At 37.4% G+C, this 20,911-nt stretch overlaps 1 protein-coding gene across 6 annotated transcripts in view; it reads right to left on the bottom strand.

The window, feature by feature from the left end:
• LOC121323871 (TBC1 domain family member 1-like) overlaps positions 1-20,911 on the bottom strand; it is a 90,276-nt gene that overhangs the window by 44,856 nt on the left and 24,509 nt on the right. For all 6 annotated transcript variants that reach the window (XM_041265174.1, XM_041265183.1, XM_041265192.1 and 3 more), the window contains 5 exons: positions 3,180-3,698; positions 2,145-2,234; positions 1,487-1,591; positions 925-1,057; positions 309-400 (listed from right to left, as the gene is read on the bottom strand). In XM_041265174.1, the coding sequence (XP_041121108.1) occupies positions 309-400; positions 925-1,057; positions 1,487-1,591; positions 2,145-2,234; positions 3,180-3,698 (939 nt within the window). The remainder of the gene's footprint in view (positions 1-308; positions 401-924; positions 1,058-1,486; positions 1,592-2,144; positions 2,235-3,179; positions 3,699-20,911) is intronic.

The following is a 20,911-nucleotide window of genomic DNA, read 5'->3' as shown; positions in this document are numbered from 1 at the left end:
TGATACAACTTTCAAAGACCCCAGAACACTGGTATGCATTTACAGGCCCAGTATGCCTCCAAATGGTCCATAAAATGCAGAGAAAGTACCTCAGTAATTCACTTTCCATCAATTATTGATGGGTGCAGAGAAGGACCCACTTGACTAAAATAAATGCGTCTTAATTAATCAGCATCTTAAAAAAATGTTTATGTGTTTAGTACACTAAAGCCTCCACCAAATCCCTTGGTATTTTTTTTTTATTACATAAATATTATAATTACAAAAATAAATTATTAAACAATCCACATTAATAGCAGTAAACATACCAGGACACCCTCAAACACTGCTGCCTGTTCTTTGTTATTTAGAGTTGCTAGATGCTTCTGAAGTTCAAGCTTAGTTTTTGATGGCTGCAGACCTAAAGAAACATACAAAAAACAAGGATAGCAACAGAATTAATGTCGTCCTTTAACCCCAACACAGTGAGTTTCAGAAACCAAATGCTTACTATATAATTGTAGCCAACAACAACAAGTATGGTATTTCTATAGATTTGTTTTAACAACATTAAGATCAGTATTAAGGATTTCCATATTGTACTGTATGGCACACAGTTTTACACATAAACACGTTTTACACACCAGCAGCTACAATCCTTATCCCTGGATTATCAAAATGTTATTCTCTAAGAGGACTACCTAAGGATTTTTTTTTTTTTTTAATTGTGAAAAAACATGAATGGGTGAGAAAACAGTGTTCCTATAACTAATCTAGTTATAAAAGATTTTGTGTGGATTCTTGACTTTTAAGGTTAGGTCAAGCTACACATATTGGCTTCTGGATTCAATAGACACTTTTTCATTTTATCAAATGATTACTATTCCACTTCAATTAAACACTTCAAATATTTTGTCATTTAAAATCCTGTGCTGGTTGCAGTACCTTCAATTCTTTCACAGAGCTTGTGCAGATGATGCATTGGGCAGCTCTCGCATTGTTGAGCTTGTGTCCTTGAATTGTGATGCACAGCAGCAACACTGAAAGCCTGCTTCAAGGTCATCATGATTTCATCAACCTGAAATAACAGAATATCAATGAACCAGAGTGAAAAACACATTCATGTTGATCAAGACATAAACCAAAAACATTTTAAACAAAATACAAAAGGAATTTGTATAGCTTCCCATTAGTCTTTGCAGGCAAGCCAAAAACAACCACAAAGGTCATGTAACCTTTGTGTGATAAAAATATCATGCACAAAAAAGGAGTTTAAACTCGTCATGCACTGAAAATGTGTTTTGAGTGTGTTTTAGTTGGATTCTCTTTCAATCTGGCAATTTTTTTCACTACTGAAACATTTCAGCTTTTGACTGAATTTCACATAACATGGTTGATCAGATTCACTTATCAGTCATATCATTATCATTTTGTTTATGTGCTTTAATTTGTAAAACAAAATACTTTAAAACAACTTAACGGTTTTTGAACAAATGTGAGCTCTTACCAGTGCTTCGTTTGTACATTGAAACACATAACAGACAAAATGACAGTTTCCATTTTCTAAAGACTCTCTGCAGATGAAGCCAAAGTGATCCACATGATGAATTCCCTGAGGAGAAAACAACTAGAATTACTCCCACTGATTAAGCTAACTTTTGTTAACAAAAAGATAAACTGGTGACAAAAGGCTCTGCACTACGAAAAACATCACTACAGTGTGAATGTGAATGGCTTCAGAAGCACTCTCCAATCTCTCCATGATGAAGCACAGCAACGCAGACCAGTCTATTATGCATATTGTATGTTGAACTCAGACCTCTTGCCTTCCAGTTGCTTAAAATGTCTCCTTAAAAAGCATATTCACAGACAAGAAGGATTTTTTGGATTTTTAAGTGGAAACATGCAAGAACTAAGAAGCCATTATTCACACAAGAAAAGCAAAAAACAACTAAATGCTAGTTTAACATTGTTACATAAACTGTAGCTTATTATGTGCCATATGTACTTCAAGAACACAAACCCCTCAATTCCAGAGACAGCTTGAAAGATTACTAAAACCATGACCCGACTTACCAGGATACACAGAACAAATTGTTACGATGATTCCGCTTACAGCAGACTAACAGCAGAACAGAGTACATATTAAATAGCGATTTACTAACCTGAGAACAGAAGGAGATTTCTCTAAAGGTTTTCTCAATGGCAACTTTCTTTGTGTCTGGACTAATGAGGTAAATCTGAGACTGCCCGATCTGCAATGGACAAGAAAAAAACAAACAAACAGTAATCTTAATTTATTATGGTCAGTTTCAGTAATGATGAAGGTACTACTGTTTACCTTTAATGTAGCTGCATTTACGTAAAGTTTTCATGACACTAAATCTGTGCTCAGGTACACAAGGGAGTCTTGGCATTACAGGAGCAGCTGAATTGGTAAAGTGGGTTAAAAGGAAGCCAAAATGATGCTTATTTTTAAACTTCAAAACAAGGTTCCTGTTTACAATATAAGGCAATAACTCACTTTCTGCTTCCCACTAATATAAACAGTTATAACAACACCGAAGACATTTAGTGATTGGAGGCCAGTGTGTATTGTGCCCTCCTCCAGGGGTGTATCAGGCTGCCTCATGGGTTTCTCTATGCCTTCAGGGTTTTGAGGAATAGATATTTGTTTTTAAATCAAAAACAGCAACCACAGATCTGCAGACAGCATTATATGACCAAATGGGCTAAAGGTGAAAGTGCCTCTAAAATTACATCTATTCTATATTTTTTAATGACCTCAAAAGCAAACATACAGTAACATCTCTAATTGTATACAGGTTGTGTTTTTTTTTTGTTCTTGCGGCTATGAGAACAAGCCTGTGTGAATCTCCCAAAGGAGTGAACAAAACAGAGGCATCAACCCCAGCTGTTGCCATGGAAGCACAAGGAAAATTTAATAAACGTTTTTTTTTTTAAATAAAACAACAAAGTTTCAGTGATGAATTCAGCCCTCTTTCTTTCACAAATTGTTCTTCTCCTACATTAGCTGTGAAAGGAGTTCACCCGACAATCAATTAAAATACCTAGGCATCCACTGAGGGAAAGGGTTTTCATTAATAAGTTAACCTGATTTACCCTTCTGGATATGCTTTGTCTTTGCCTCAGCATACCATGTTAAAGAAGGAAAATTGAAATATATTTTTAAAAATTACCGTAAACAACATCGTCCTATTTGCTTGGATATCTGTTGGTTGCACTCCACAAGGCTCATTGATGTTATGCCTCCGTATCTCTGGAGATCCACCATATTCACCTACAGTAGTGAAAGATGGGAGGCTTGACTCTCTTTTGAAAAACACAGTCCCTTGGCAATTGGGATTGGCTGTGGTAAAGTCCCCCGACTTGTTCCAGTCCATCTCATTGGTTGCTGGTTGGAAGAATAATGGATGGTTGCTACTTGTTGCCGAAGAGCCTTGTGGCTGATCCAAGGAAATGTCTTGGTCAGAAGTGCTCTCTCCATCCTTTTTCTTTGCACTGATGTGATTGAATTTCTCTATACATTCGTCAATCAGTGCTGGTGGGGCTTTTTTGTGTGCTACAATCACTCGTCCACAGAACAAAACCTCAAACTTTTTGGAGAAAGCATCTTCTGGGTCGTGATAACGAGGATGGGCATCTTCCTGACGGGCTGTCTTCCCAGCTTGTCGGATACTGCTGATGATTTCAGGAACCTGAAAGTAAAGGAAGAAAATAATCCTTGGTTAGAACTAAGGACAAAAAGCCCCCTTAAACCAACACATTACAAAACTTGTTGTTCAGTTCCATAAGCCTGAGCAACAAAAATCCTTCTGATACTGAAGGTCACATTTTAAAACACAAACAACAGCCAGAGCCTAACCAACAGGCAGCATGCTAAATGATTCAATTTAAAAAATCGTTTAGGTTTCCTGATTTAGTACCAAGTGAAAATTTACACCAATTGCTCTCCTTGCGGTTCTTAAGGACCAGGGTTGAAAACCTCTGGTTTAGTGTTTAATGCCAAGGATTTTCCTGTAAAACCACTGTCAGAAATATTGTCAAAAATAGACATCACCATTGTGACAACAACTACTGTGCAGGGACCAAAAAGATCCACATTAACTGCTCTCCATATTAGTGCTCAGAAAAGATGACATTGACAACAGATAACTGCAAAGCATTGACATGGTTTACTTAGTTTTCCAGCTTTTGACAAAGTCCCACATAAAGGATTCATTCTCATACTGAACGCAGCAGGGATTCAAGGAAATGCATGCACATGGATAGTGAGTGTTTAACATGTAGAAAACAGAAAGTACTGATTTGAGTAGAAACCTCAAAATGAAGCAAGGTAACCAGTGGAGTAGCACAGGAATCAGTATTAGTTCCTCTACTATTCCTAACATACAGTGCCGTGAACAAGTATTTGCCCCGTCTGATTTTCTGCATTTTTGCACATTTTTCACATTGAATTTGGTCAGATCTTTTTGTGGTTGTGGTAGTATATAGAGGGAGTCTGTAAGAAAAAAATTACACCAACGTTTGGTGCTTCTTTCATTTGTTTGGTGTGCAAGGTAATCAAACAAATGCAATCTTCAGGTGAAGGGACAATTAAAGGGATAATTAGGGTCAGCTATTTGAATACTTTGATTAACAATCAGGCCTAATTTTGGTCAGTCTTGCCCAATGCAAATCTGACCAACTTTGGCCTTACCATCAGAGTGAAGTTGTCAGCACACAGGTTCTAGAGGCACATCATGCCACGATCAAAAGAAATTCTCGAAGACCTCCGGAAAAAAGCCTGGGAAGGGTTACAAAGCCATTTCTAAGGCTCTGGGACTTCAGCAAGCCACAGTCAGAGCAATATTGTCCAAATGGAGAACATTTGGGACAGTAGTGAATCTTCTTAGGGGTGGCCATCCTGCCAAAATTTCTCAAAGAGCAAGGCGTAAAATCGTCCAGGAAGTCACAAAGAACCCTAGAACAACATCCAGGGATCTGCAGGCCTCTCTCGCCTCGGCTAAGGTCAGTGTTCATGACTCCACCATCAAAAAGACACTGGGCAAAAATGTGATTCATGGCAGAGTGGCAAGGCGGAAACCACCGCTCACTAAGAAGAACATGAATGCTCGTCTCAAGTTTGCCAAAAAGCACCTAGATGATCCTCAAGAGTTTGGGAACAATGTTCTATGGACAGATGAGTCAAAATTGGAACTTTTTGGTCAACATGGGACACTGCATTCCACAGTAAGAACCTCATATCAACGGTCAAGCATGGTGGTGGTAGTGTCATGATTTGGGGATGCTTTGCTGCATCAGGACTTGGACAACTTGCCATCACTGAAGGAACCATGAATTCTGCTCTGTATCACAGAACTCTACAGGAGAATGTCAGGCCATCTGTCCGTGAGCTGAAGCTGAAGCGTAGCTGGGTCATACAGCAAGACAATGATCCAAAACACACAAGCAAGTCTACATCAGAATGGTTAAACAAGAAATTTTAAGTTTTAGAATGGCCCAGTCAAAGTCCAGACCTAAATCCCATTGAGATGATGTGGCAGGACCTGAAACAAGCAGTTTATGCTTGAGAACTCACAAATGTCACTGAGTTGAAGCAGTTCTGCATGAAGGAGTGGACCAAAATTCCTCCACGGTGCTGTAAGTGACTGACCAATAACTACAGGAAGCGTTTTGTTGTAGTTATTGCTGCTAAAGGTGGCGTAACCAGTTATTGAGTCTAAGGGGGTGATTACTTTTTCACTCTGGGGCATTGGGTGTTGCATAACTTTCTTTAATAAGTAATTGAAATAAGTATCAACATTTTGTGTTATTTGTTCACTCAGGGTCCCTTTTATTTAATACTAGTTTTTGGTTGAAGATCTGATAACATTCAGTGTCAAAAATATGCAAAAATGCAGAAAATCAGACAGGGAGCAAATAGTTTTTCATGGTACTGTACATTAATGACTTAGATTCTGTTCTGGTATAGAAAGCAAACTTATTAAATCTGCAGGTGACACAAAAATAGGAAGAGTGGCAGCAGGAACGGTCATTCAAAATTATCTAGACAGCATTCAGAACTGGGCAGACACATGGCAAATGACATTTAATACAGAAGTGTAAGGCACTGCACGCAGGAAATAAAAACGTGGATTATAAATATCATATAAGAGATACTGAAATTGAAGAAGGAATCTATGAAAAAAGACCTAGGAGTTTATGTTGACTCAGAAATGTCTTAATCTAGAGAATGTGGGGAAGCTATAAAAAACAAACAACAAAATGCTTGGATATATAGTAAAAAGAGTTGAATTTAAATCAAGGAAGAAGGAAGTAATATTAAAACTGTACAATGCATTAAAAAGACCTCATCTAGAATATTGTGTTCAGTTCTGGTCACCTCGCTACAAATAGGATATTGCTGCTCTAGAAAGAGTGCAAAGAAGAGCGACCAGAATTATTCCGGGTTTAAAAGGCATGTCATATACAGAGAGGCTTAAAGAATTGAATCTATTCAGTTTTCAACAAAGAAGAATATGCATCAATCTGATTCAAGCATTTAAAATTCTAAAAGGTACTGACAATGTTGACCCAAGGGACTTTTTCAACTTGAAAAAAGAAACAAGGACCAGGGGTCACAAATGGAGATTAGATAAAGGGGCATTCAGAACAGAAAATAGCAGGCACTTTTTACACAGAGAATTGTGAGGGTCTGGAACCAACTCCCCAGTAATGTTGTTGAAGCTGACACCCTGAGATCCTTCAAGAAGCTGCTTGATAAGATTCTGGGATCAATAAGCTACTAACAACCAAATGAGCAAGATGGGCCAAATGGCCTCCTCTCGTTTGTAAACTTTCTTATGTTCTTATGATATTGTTATACCAAACACCTGGCATTAATTCAACAACAAACCCATGGAGCATCATGCATTTTCAGATTACACTTGGGTTGGTTTAAAGCCATGAAACACACACTTATCTCTCTCTAGATAGTTTATTTAACTGTTGATACAGGGAACAAAACAATAAATTTTAGGTAGTACATGTACTGTGCAATGCTAATTATTCAAAGTTTTACCTATGTAGGCTTCTCATGATGGTTTACAAACAGTACAAATATCATATCCAAACAAATTGTTCCATGTCTCTCAGTATAGCCTAATCTCCATGTGCCAACCATTTTTTCAAAGGCTGGGACACCTTAAATTTATATTTAGTCAAAGCTTTGAGGTAGAGCCACGTTTAACTAAATCCCTGATCATACTATAAAACTCGTCATTGCCAATGCATACCTATATTTCTAAAATTCGTTGGACCATGTTTAATAAATATTTTTTTTAAAAATTAAACACACAACTTGCTTAAAAAAACAAACAAATATATAAAGAATTATACATACAACCAAATGATTTGTATCATACTTGGTAGAACTGACTAGCACCTCCACAGGCATACATCAAAGTAAGAAAGCATCCTTTTGGGTCCAAAAATCAAATAAAATGCAATGAACATGCCATGCTCAGCATTTTTACATTTATAAACCAGTACCATTTATGGCCATATCATCTTGCTAAACAAAGCTCCTGCAAAAATATTTACACATGAAAACACTGGACTGGGACCACTCTTCTATTAGACTCAACACGTGCTATACTTTAAAATTAACAACAAAACTGGAATAAGATTGCAAACTGTTAACTGTTGAAATAAATACAGGCACATATTTTCATTCATGGCAGAAAGAAGAAAGAAAAAGCAAATCCTTTTCCTTCTTGGTTTACTTTTTTTGGTTTTATTTCACACAAACCACCTACAAATATGATTACATCTATGGTCACCTCTTGAACTAATCTTTGTCCGTAGAAGAAGCATACAGCCATCAGTCCTGACCTTTTTGGATTATTGTGTTATTGTAAGCGTTTCCAAGAACAACTTCAGGATAAGATAAACAAACTCATAATGCGTTTTCTTTTGTGATAAGACGAGCCTTTCAATAGACAAATACCCCACGCCCACACCCATACTATATTCTAAAGGACATTCTGATCCTGCTGGCCTATATGCTCATAAAGACTTCTCTCTCAAGAGATCGTGTTCTCAACTCAGTTATCAAAACATTCACTTTTTGTTGGGGCCGGTTGCTATAGCTACATTTTAAACAATTTCAAATGTGTATGGCGTTCATAGTGAAAACGCAATCCAAGTTTTTAGTCTCCAACTTCTCCACTCATCAGCATTTCCTCGATTACGCTAACTAACTTCTGTGTACTCAGTAGGGATGAAACGATTTTTCGATAGTACTATATCTCATGATTACGAATATTCACGATAATCCTATCCTGGACATTTTTAAATGACCTGATAATCATAGCAAACGATAGGTCACATTACTCAACATAACTGAAGCACAGCAGGAGGAGCTATTTTCTCCAAATAAGAGGGTAAAATCGTATGTGTGGATTTTGAACAGAAAAAAAAAACATATAAAAAGGGAAATACCATCAAAGGTGGCCATCCAATTTGCAGAACACGTGGCAAAAATACAAAAACCAAAGCAGGAACATCTTTAAACAACACGATGAAGCACTTGGTTGATTGCCGATTGCCGTTTTATTAACTTGGTTGCTGAAAACAAAAATGTTGAGCCTATAAATGTTTTTTTTAGGCCAAAAAAAAAAAAAAAAAGGTTTATTGTCTGCATTTTATGTTATTGAGTTAATAGCAGTCTGATAAATCTACTTCTGGTCAGTTTCTAGTGTCTCCTTGCTGTTGGTCCTTCTTGTGAAAAACATAAGAAAGTTGTCGATTTCCTCAGTCTCGTGGTATATATTTTGTATTCTTGCTAGAACCTCACTACAGTTTGATCCCTAATATTCAGACAGATGATGTTAGCCCTTCCCCTGGCTGGCATTTTGGACTCATTGTTCCTTTTTGTAGTCCCTCAGTTATGATGAAGCAGTTCAGTACTAGTATGATTTTTGCTTTTCTGGTTTAATAATGGCAAAGACTACCCATTCAAACAGAAAGACTGATGCAGAACATTAGGGGGAATAGCTATTCAGCAGTCCTTTGTTTTGTTACTGATGCTGGTGAAATCAGAATAAGAACTTGGTTTCCCATCCTGTTTACCACATGATACACATAATATGGCCTGATTTGAAGCTCAAAACTCTAATTCCATGCACACAGGATTCTAAGTGAGGTCAGGCAGGGTCCCAGTAACTGAACCTCCTCATATTGAAGCAATGTTGTTTGTCTTACCATAACAAATGTAAATTGTACATAAACCAAAACATGTGAGCTAAATTCATTAGATATCAGTCTCATCAAAAGGCTAAGTAAACTCCCTCATTCTAACCAGCTTTGAGACAAATCGGAAGATCTCTATTACTGGTAGTCATAATGGATGGATTCTACAATATTATTTATCCCTTTTATTTGCATGGCTTTCATTTTATGTACATGGCTTTACATATATGCATGGGACAATAAATTAGAAAACGATTCAGTATTATCAGCCAATCAGTTTCCCGCTCTAGAGGGCTTCTACCAGACAATAGATGCCCGCTGGAATGTCACAACATCAACTGTTAAATTTGTCCAAGTGCCGGCTTTGTCGTTTTGACAAGCCGTTATGAAAGCTCAGTTCACATCTATTGTCAAATTTGGAAAACACTGTCCAAATTTTCTCTCTAAATATGTATGTGATCCTTCATGAACATTTATGACTATTTTCCTAAAACTTCTCAGCAGAAGGGTACCCGATGAATCATTGCAAGTTAAATATAGTTTTTAAAGGGTTTTTCTGACAGTAATAATGAGAAAAATTGTTTTCTAACAGTGATTGTGCACTCCTGATGAAGGATATACTATGTGGTAGTTGACCATGATTTTGGTCAGCACCCTTGCCTTTGGCTAGGGATGCATAACTCCAGCCGAGATCAACTACCACTCGGCAGAGCCTTCATCGACGCGCACTTTCGTTTAATTATACAACCCTGCAAACGAGGCCTGAGGCACCAATGAGTTAGTGTTTATAATGTACTGTGACAGAGACAGAATGATTCTTGGTGATAAATCTCCCTCCTGACCTGTGAGAGCGCTGTGCAAAGGGAACAAAAGAGCCCTGGACAATTAATTCCCAGGATTGGACAAAGTCGGTCACCTAGAAAGGGGGCAGAGCTACGATACACTAAATTATCAACCCGGAAGGGAAATGACGTGGCAGCCGCGGATTGGAGGAGTGGTTGCACTAGTTAACCAAGGGGTCATGATTGATGGTACAAAAGTGAGCGTAGAGAAGTGATCTGTTCCTTGCTGTGGTTAAATGCTAAAACCAGAAAGAGACTTGTATTGTAATCATGAGTGTTTTGTTTGGTCGTGTCTAAAAACTGTTTGTTTGTTGTTATTAGACGGCTATCATGATCTGGAGCTGTCGCTAAAGGCCAGCAGTAAACCCAGACAACACTGCACCTTGTTCATGAATAACTGCATTTGCACCACAAGCACTATCGCACTCACTGTGGACTTGTGTTTGTATTTTGTGTTGCGTGTGGGTGTTTAGGACCGGACTGTTATTATTTCGGCAACAACCTGTGGACTAAAACAGTGCAATACACGCCGCTGTATTGCCTGTTCTCATTGTTATTATTTACTGCTGCTTGTCATTAGACTTTTTGGATTGTACAAATAAAACACCATTACACCTGGATTATTGTTGTCTGTCTGTTTATAGATAATCACAGCATTCCTGCAACTGCACACTGTTAACCAAATTGCCACATGTACATAATTCTTCAGAAACACTAAATTGTAAATGATAAGACTTACTACTGAGTCATAAAACCATTTTCCATCCTACTTTTAACCTTGGTAAAATTTATGTGAATAAGAATGTATATCCGACAAATGCTATGGAAAACGGTTTAAGTAGTCTTTTAAGAAGTTTTTACTTGCATGACAAGTTCGCTCGCTACAGGTGTTTTTATTTTTTACTCGCAGCAACATTTTATTTGACACTTGCATGGAAACCTGTAACGAGTGGATTTCTGGTCCTCCCTTCTCTGCCATTCCAGTGACGTCAAATTGTTTAGTTGATTGAAAGAAAATGTCCAGAATGTTGCGTCTGCCATGGTTAAGGCTAAGGATAAACACCTCTGTCATGGATAAAGATGGAAAGCTATTAACCTCTGAACAGGAATAAGAACGAAGATGGACAGAGCACTTTAAGGAAGTTCTAAACAGACCAGACCCTGTACATCTAGCAGACATCCTACCGGCAGAAAGAGACCTGGACTTTGAAACATTTCCACCAACAAGAGAAGAAATCAGAGCTGCAATATACACAAAGAAAAATAACAAAGCACCAGGAAAAGACTCACTCTGCACAGAAGTCTTCAAGGTTGACCCAAAGGCAGCAGCTGAAATCCTCCACAAATCTTTGTTAAGATATGGGAGGAGGAAGAGCTGCCAGATGACTGGTTTCAAGGGAAGATCACCAAATTACCTAAGAAAGGAATAAGCACATTGCAGCAACTGGAGAGGGATCACCCAGCTCTCAATACCTGGCAAAATCTTCACCAAGGTCATCATGATATGGATGAGCACAACCATTGAAATGCTTCACCAAGAAGAACAGGCAGGCTTCAGAACAGTGAGAGGAACAACATATTTACAATACATAACATTCTAGAACAGTGCAATGAGTGGCAGAGAACAGTCTTCATCAACTTTGTGAACAGGGAGAGCCTTTGAAAGATTCCAAGGCACCACGGAATTCCAGAAAAGCTAGTGAAGCTCATCAAGATCTTCTACAAGAACTTCACCTGTAGTGTTGGACACTCAACTACCAATATTCCAGTGCAGTCCGGTGTCCGTCAGGGCTGTGTCATGCCAGCTTTCCTCTTCACTGTGGCCATTGACTGGGTCATACAAAACACAACCCATTATAAACAGACAGGCATCAAATGGACCATCCTCACCTCTTTAGAGGATCTGGACTATGCCTATGACCTTGCCTTGACATCTCACACCCATGACCAAATACACAGGAAAGCTAACAAGCCTAGAATTGCATGCCAAATTGATCGATGTAAAAAAGACCAACAGCACTACACCATAGCAACCCATCACAATCAACAAACATCAAATCAAGCATGTCTATCAGTTCACTAACCCTGGCAGTACCATCACTCTTAAGGGAGGAACTGAAGAAGACACCAAGGCATGGCTGGGGAAAGCTAGGGCGGCATCTGTAAAATTATAGCCTCTGTGGAATTCTTCTGGATATTCCTGGAAGACCAAACTAAAAATATACAGCGGTAATGCCCTTTCTGTACTACTCTATGGATCGAAATGGTGGCGCGTGACACAGCAGGATACAAACAGATTGGCCAGCTTACAAAACACATGATTACGAAAGACCTTACAAGTATTTTGGCCCAACACGATCCCCAACCACAAACTACATCAGTTGTCACAACAGGAAAACATCAGCTAAATCCTAAAAAGAAGATGGAAATGGTTTTGACACATCTCCAGAATGGCCAGCAACTTACCAGCAAAAACAGCACTGACATGGACCCCGAGAGGAAGAGAAAAAGAGGCATGCCCATAAAAACATGGAGGTGGACCATGGAAGAAGAACTGAAGACTGCTGGGCTCATATGGGGTACGGCAGCAAAGAAAGCCCAGGACAGAGGAATCTGGCAAAGTCTTGTGCGAGCCTTATGTACCACTCGGCACAAAGAGGATAAGTAAGTAAAAAAAAAAAAAAAAAAAAAAAGCTGTGATTAGGGCAGGGGAAATTTAAAGTTGAATAACCTTATTCCAAATGTAATCGAATACACCACAAAAACTACACCACCCCTTGTTTATGTAGAGGTAGGGGACCTCTAAGTCGCGACCAAGATATGGGTTCCCTCACACAAGCCCCTTAAATGAAAGTCAGTAGTCACAAGTGCAGTTTAAAATTGCCTTTATATTTTTATTAAAATGAAAAAGTAGTAAATATCAGGTTTCTATGGTTTAGCAGGTGAAGCTGAAGTTAAAAAAGAAACGCCAAGTATTGAGGGTATGTAGAGAAGTTAAAAATGACAACCACACCACTGAGAGCATGGAAAAGGACAGATACAGGAAATGTGATAACGACACAAACATAAATATAAAATATAAAACATGAAGAGAAAAAGAAACAAATACAAAAACCACAAAAACACCAAAACGCAAAATAAATGTGCAAACAAATATCAAATAAAATCAAACAGCATCATTAATTCCTGCATCTACACAGTCCACGCAGGCCGTGGTGGGGTTGTACTTTATTGAGTTACAGTGTAAAAGGCACATTCAATAATTAATAATGCTAACCAAAACACAAGGTGTATAAAATAATAAAAGGAAAAAGAAATTATATTCCAGAAATAGGTTGATTTAAATAAAGGAGGGGAAGATCAGTAATCATAAATAAACAATAGCCAAATAAATAAAGAGAAGAGAATTGGCAATCATAAAAATATATATATATTGCATCAGCACACCAAAGAAACAAAATAGTTTTTCAATAAATAAACGCGATGGAACATTTGTAATAAAATGTAAACTAAAATCTGTAAGGAATCATTATTAATAATAATAATAATAATAATAATAATAATAATAATAACTATTATTATTATTATTATTATTATTATTATTATTATTATTATGCAACTGGATCAAGTTTCACTTACATTTTTTAAGGTACTTGCTCAGTAGAGTATACTTGCTGAATTGAAAAAAAACTGTATGGAAAATCATCTAGCGAATATATTTTATGAGAGTTGGTGGAAAAGGTTGAAACTTGGCTACCACATCGTCCTACAACGTCCTACAATTTGCAAATGGAAAACTAATTTTTTGCCCTTATGTCGCTATTTTTGTAGCAATTTTACAAACTAAATTATAAACTCGCTCGATATATGGATGGAAAGGGGGCTATATAGAAACATAATTTTTTTTTTTTTTGTAAATCTAAAATGCAGTGAATAAGTGTAAAGTATTAAAGCCACAGATCTGAACAGCATATAATAATTTAGTCTAGATGGAGATGTGGAAAATCTGTCAGGACGCATAATGCTATTTGTTCCTGTACTTTTCATGAGCAATAAATTCACAAATTAGTGAGGTTTACAATGGCCATGTAACCTTAATGGCTGCTAACTACACAAAAATGTACTGTGTGTCCTATTGTTATAGTACACTATAGTACACTTTCCACAAACAAGAACGGTATTACCTGAGGGCGATTAGAATGACAGACGTGTTATAACCTGTTTTAATACAGCAACACCTAAACTATCAAAATAACATTCCCCTCACGTAATACGTGGGTGTCTGTGCTGTATCAGGTCATTATTAAATTTGTTCACTCCCAGGTTTGTTCAGAAACTTACTCCATTCAAAACCCAGCTTCACAATATTTTTCAGACTATTTTTAGGTCTGTAATAACCCACATTCTATCCGACAATAGCACAATGTATTCCACAGTAATAGATCATTCAGATATTCAATACGTTAGCACTGTGCCTTTACAGGATGCATCTGTGCTGGGTCACCTCCCCCCCCCAGATTCCTTGTGCCAAGTACCTAATACAATGTAAAAGACAAACAGCTGAGACTTCGTTTGGGATCTAAGCAACAGCAGATATTGTTTAATATGGTAAAACACAATACTCTATATATGGTTAAAACTGATAATATCCTAACTGCTTGTATAACAAGACCTCTAATATATAACTAATAGTGCCTGTCAATGGATGCTCGCTCATCTGGTAGTTCACTATGCTAGGAGTTATGCGTCCCAAGTTGGATGGAGATTATGTGTCAAAACTTAGTGTGGGAGCTGACCTACACAATACATGACTGTTACTTGTATAACATCTTTTTGCTTTTCTTGAGCAAAAATTTCAGCATCACAGAGAAACACTACTAGTCTGCAGAAGACGTTCTGTGTACTTTATAGCGAAACTGTTGTATCATCATGATCTTTGAAAAAACAAAAACATAGAAACAGTTCCCAGCTGCCCAGAAGGCTTAATCTTTCAACTATGACATTTCTTTCAAATATCGGTTACAAGAAAATCAAGTTAGTTGATTCCAACTGTTCTTTTTTTATTTTCTCCTAGACAGTGTGGGAACAGCTGAAGGGTGCAGCTGTTTAGTTTGGTGATAAAATACATAGAGGAAGGATTGAATGCTCAACAGTGAAGCAATGTGTTCTTCCAGGGCAAGGAGAGAGAGAGAGAAAGCCACAGAATTTGAATACAAAGCACAGTACATTGACCCTGATCCGCTGCATTTTAAAATCAACTACGTTCTTTAATTAAAACAGTGCTCTGAATCTATAGCCTGCAGTCCAAATCCATTCTGTGGAGAAGTCATCCATGCTACTGGTACAAAAATCCAATTAAATCCAAAGCTATTAAACTGCAATATCCACCTTTTTTTCAGTCAATTCCAAATAGTCTGAAACTAACAACTTAGCCCTTGCATCTTATATGGTTTACTGGTGCCACCTGTGATGTAATGGAGCCAGTATACCAAAGGTGCCCAATCACATCCTGGAGGGCCATTCCACTCCAGGTTTAACAGGTACAATTAATACATTTAACTACTTCAGGGCCTGGATTGAGGTTTAATTTGTTCAATTAAACAATTTAAAACAGGGTCAGAATAAAGATCATGAGTGGAAGGGCCCATGCTTTATACAGACCTGCTGTGTTGAAATATTTAAATTGTGTGTTCCTGTCTAGAAAGTCAGCAGAAAAACAAACAATCTTCCAGCTATGCTAATAGAGAATATGTTTTCACCCTCCCTAATTCAAGAATGAGCAAGTTTCACAACGTTTAACAGAGGCCTTGTTTCAGGGGGTCCTAAAGCTGATCCAAACATTTGTACGGTTAATAAGCTTAAAACAATCAGCAAACAAAGACTTCTTGTTACAAACTCTGTGTCTGGGTGGTAGCTCAGATCATTTGGAAATCCTGTTTTATAGAATAAGCCCTTTATAAACTTGCTGGCTTTGGATGTTATAGGTGTTAACAGAAGCATTATTGTATCATTGTTTACACTATTATATACATCAAACTATAATATTATTTACAACACTTGGGTAAAGACCATCGTTTTTTAAATTACTCTCCCAAGCACTTCACAATATATAAATTATGAATTCACTCTATTGATTAATAAGTTTAATTTTTAACTTTGGTTAGACAGTTGGTACAACAAATTATTTTTTAAAATTTAAATTAAAACTTGCGATGCAGTTTAGTCATGTCACCTTACCTTGGGCTAATTACATACAGGACTCTTTCAAAACCAAGGGTGCTGAAAGATCTCCTTAGAAGGCCAGCGATTCGTGCCTGCAAGGGTCACTGCTTACTCATCTTGAACTGTGTGGGCTGCATTTGGCTACGTTTAATTGTATATTAAGAATGCATGAAGTGCCAACAGGAAAAGGAACAGACCTGCAGAATAACCACATAAACAGATTCTTCTTAAAACAAAGTGTTGGTAAATTTTCTTATGGCTTACTCTAATGATAAAACAAATCAGTAATTAGGCTTTCAGTGTGCACATGATGCTGCTCTGGTCACCAAGGGGCTGTTTTATAAGATGCCAAACTCTTGAATAATGTTTAGGTAAAATAAAAATAAAAATAAATAGGTTATGAATCTTTCTTTATCAGTCTGTACATCAAGTATTTTGGCATTTCAGCATCGTTACTTTTGCTTCCTCACCCTCTAGTATCCTGCTTAAAATGTAATTAAGAAACTTGCTTTACCAGAACCAGCTTAATTACAATGTGCTTTAAACAAATAACAAACAACCTGCAACCTTCTGTTTTGCTTCCCATACCCACTGGCTTCAACTGCTGGGCTAATTAGCTTTTTTCCCCCGTTATTTGAGAAGGGTAGGACCACTTAGCTTCTAATGCATTGTTCGAGTGGAAACAGGTGTGGTGTCCAGTGTTAAAGGTTTCTGTGATTTGGGCTGCTGTAGCACATATGCCACTTGTCACAATATGCTGCATACTTTCCTTCAAAAGGAACTTTAGCATACTATAGAAATGCACAACATCTACACATTTCTCTTAAAAATAAAAGAAGATAATGACATCGAGACTGTGGCTGGGATTAAATGAAAACTTTGACCCACCCACTAATAGAAAACTACAACTCAGTGGCGGCTTTATTTTTGTCAGATGCTTCTTTCTTCTACTCGTAAATATAACCACTATCAAGTATAGGTTTGTAGTTTGCTATTAGCTTTTAGGTCAGTCCTTTTACATACAGTTAAAATAGTCAAAGGTCTCTAGAGCTCTGGCTGGCAGACATTATGCTTGACTAACATTCAAATTCCTCTGGGATGTGAGGTCACTGATTTAACCCTAACATGCCACTTCATCATCTAATCACAACTATACACAAACCTCTACTTCATGCCAATACAAAATTAACCAAACTGTACTTTGTCATGGTAATGTATGTGACTCAAATTGAAGTAATTGTTTGTTAGTTTAATTTAAACCAAGCTACTCAACATCCTGCTTAATCAGTAAAATCTTCAGCCATTATTTCAAAACACTGTGTCAAGTCCGTTTGGAGCTGCTACATGTATAGTACTTGCTTTTCCTTATCAGGGTCTACAGTCTGACATTTGAGGGTGACAAATGCCAGAGCCTTCCACCCTTATTATAGTTTCCCTTCTAAATGAATGTATTGTTCCAGTAGTTTACAGCAATATCAGCAGTGCTTAATCCTTCCCTATATGTCCAGAATCCATTAGCGTAATCGTTACTTACGTTTGTCTTTCAACCATTTCAGTCTTGTGGGAATATTGTAAAAACCTTCCTTGGCCTGAGTGTAACGGGCTAATAATATGTCATTAACTTTCCATCAAGTTTTATAGTTAAGCAATGAGAGTATTTAACAGTGTAGTCTCCATATATGCCTATATACAAATAAAACTCAGATTGGTTTATGACATAAGACAAACCTCTATAAAATGGAATGAAAAGCATCAAAATGAATGAGTCAGTTCCCCTTGCCATATCAGCAGCATCACAGTTTAATCTGGGAAATGAAATAATATCATGCTAGATCTATTTCATTACAGAAGTTACTATACAGTGTGCAGCTAACTGATTATACTGTACCCGCATGTTTGCAGGCTACAGGTGCCTTGATCTGAATGTGTTGGAATCACAAAGACATGCTCCAGCTATACCTACTGAAGTACCCAGGCAAATACAAATGCACTACACTTGGTTACACAGTAAAAACTACAACTGAAGACGTTGAGAAAGACTTCTAGTCAAAAACGATTGTTACTGAATTGATTAAGTTTCCTTTAATATATATCTTTCTATGAACAAACATATTGCACAAATTAGTAGCATTCTACATTTTTATATTAAATAAAATAAATAAAAGCAGGAGGTTTCTTTTCATAAAATAAGCAGCACAAAAAGTGAGTTATAAAAGCACTGCGTGTAAATTCTAGGGATTGGGAGTCCATCAGAACACACCGTCACAGGAGGGTTATTATGATTATCTTAATAAAGTCAATGTGAGGTACATTTTTATCCCATTACCACTCGAAGTCTAATGAGCAAAGATGTTGTTGGCTCATTTTTCTTACAAACAGCCATACAGCATTGTTTTTACAGGTTATTTTTTTTTTTTTATATACCTAGGAAATAGTCAGGCATCTCTTTATCTCTTTTCCTGCATTGTCTTGGTTTGGAGGATTTTGATAATCTAAATGAGGACACCAACTGCCTTTACCTTGGAAGCAGAAGTCCCCCCTCAATCCCTCCATCCCCACAAAAAAGTTTCCTAATTCCAGAGATGACCACCTACTGTACTACAAACACAGAGAGGTTTAGACTAGACAAACTGTGCCAGTCAGGTCACAATCCAAATCCCTAGTCACTGTAACAATAAACAAAACGCAGCATATTCGGTGCACACTTTTTAAAATGGGCAGATGGGAGACGTGAAAGTTGTTATTCATTACATCTCCCTGCCCTTCTCCAGTGCTGTGGACAAACTGCAAATCAAAAAGTGCATACGACATAAAATGAAACAACTTTGCAATAGGGATGCCACAGTATTAAATTCTGACGTTATGATAACCATGGTATATTTTCTGAAGGTTATTGTCCTATTGTTATAGTGTCTTTTTATTATACAGCTATTACAACCAGTAACCATAAAAAGTAACAATTTAAAGAAATACACAGAAGTCATGTTCAAAATAAACTCCATGGAGCTTTTAACAGCTTTACATAGCTGGATGTGTTTTAACTCCTTCCATATTTTAACGTATTTAATATTTTCAGCATATTTTCCCCTATTCTCTCTCCAACTACATAATACAATAAACATCCTATACAAAAGGCCATATTTTCAATAAGCTTCCACGTCAGAGCAAAGTTTAAAATATTTTTTTTCGAAAAATAAAAACAAATATAGATTGAGGAGACATTAGGGACAGACACACTATTACATTAGGGACTGCAAACTAATTTTACATATAATGGTAAACTGCAAACTCAATAACCGTGGTATGGATAAACGATCATGGTATCAAAACTGTGGCAATGCACACCATGCTATACCATGAAACTGGTACACCGTGATGTCCCTACTTTTTCATTTATTTTATTTTGTGTGCCCCATTATTTTACCACAGATTTTGCTCCCCAATTTGGAATGTCCCATTATTTTTTCTCCTCACCACAGCAATTCCCCACACAGCTCAGGAGATCTGAAGGGTCTGTGGATGTCCTCTGATCCCACGACCAAGCCAGCTTCCTCTTTTACACCCCGGATGACAAAGACCATCCCTGCAGGTGTCGGCTCTGAGCTCACTGGGCGCCTGGCCAGCAGGGTTCGCTGCAGCGATATGAGAAGCTGTCCCTGTCAGTTTTAAGAAAATTCAAAGACGGGCGACTCCGTACAGGCAGGATGAGAACTTGCGCTGTTGACTCACACCACGCGGCTGTGCTTTTACCAGATGAGCCACTCGGGGACCCCTGTGACATCCCTACTTTGCAAGCGATGAAATTTTAAAACAAGAAAACAAAGACATTTACTTAAATTTGAAAATGAGATTTTGTTTAGGAAGAGTCTCATTACTTTTACTTCTGTTTTGAGAGGGAAGAGGATTCTTTTTGTTTGTTTTAACAATGAATGACAATTTGCAGGTGGGTTTCTGACTGTCCAACATTATAGCAAATGTTTTATTAGGTCGGAGTATTTGTTTAAAAAAAACTGATTGTAGCTAACAAAATTATGCCACACATTTTTCACACCATGCAAATCCATTTCAATGTGTAGTTTTTTAAAATGAAATATCTGCACTACACTGAGAAACCTCAGTTTGCAGGCCTTGCTTTTAGACAGCACTGCACTTTCCTCATCATTTCACCTGAAGAGTGACAGAAGATGTATGGAATTACTTTGCAAGCTGTAAAACATGAGATATGTCATTCATGTTCAGTCCTGTTAAGGAGCTGTGCCTACATTGCATGCTCCTGCCTTCTCCATATCTGTAGCACTTAAAAAGACAAAGTTCTGCTTTAGTGATTTTTAGTCACATTAACACCATAATACTAAAGACAACCTTTTTCTTAATGTGGAATGCAATGGGACTGCACTTTCAAAAGTTGGCACCCAGGCTACAGTTTTATGAAGCTTTTACACACAAGAAGCAGCATGTTTTTCCAAAACATTACAGTAACTAGCAGACCAATAGGTGTTTTTCTTAACTACAAAGATGAATGTTGTCTTAAATCTTGATGTGATGCATCAGCACATTTTATGTTTTTTTTTTTTTTTTTTTTTTTTTTTGTATTAGGACATGCAGGGAGTTAC

This window comes from Polyodon spathula, chromosome 1, assembly GCF_017654505.1.
Source record: "Polyodon spathula isolate WHYD16114869_AA chromosome 1, ASM1765450v1, whole genome shotgun sequence".
Taxonomy (NCBI): Eukaryota; Metazoa; Chordata; class Actinopteri; order Acipenseriformes; family Polyodontidae; genus Polyodon; species Polyodon spathula.
The sequence above is the reverse complement of the archived record's forward strand: the minus strand, read 5'-3'. Positions and strand labels throughout refer to the sequence as shown.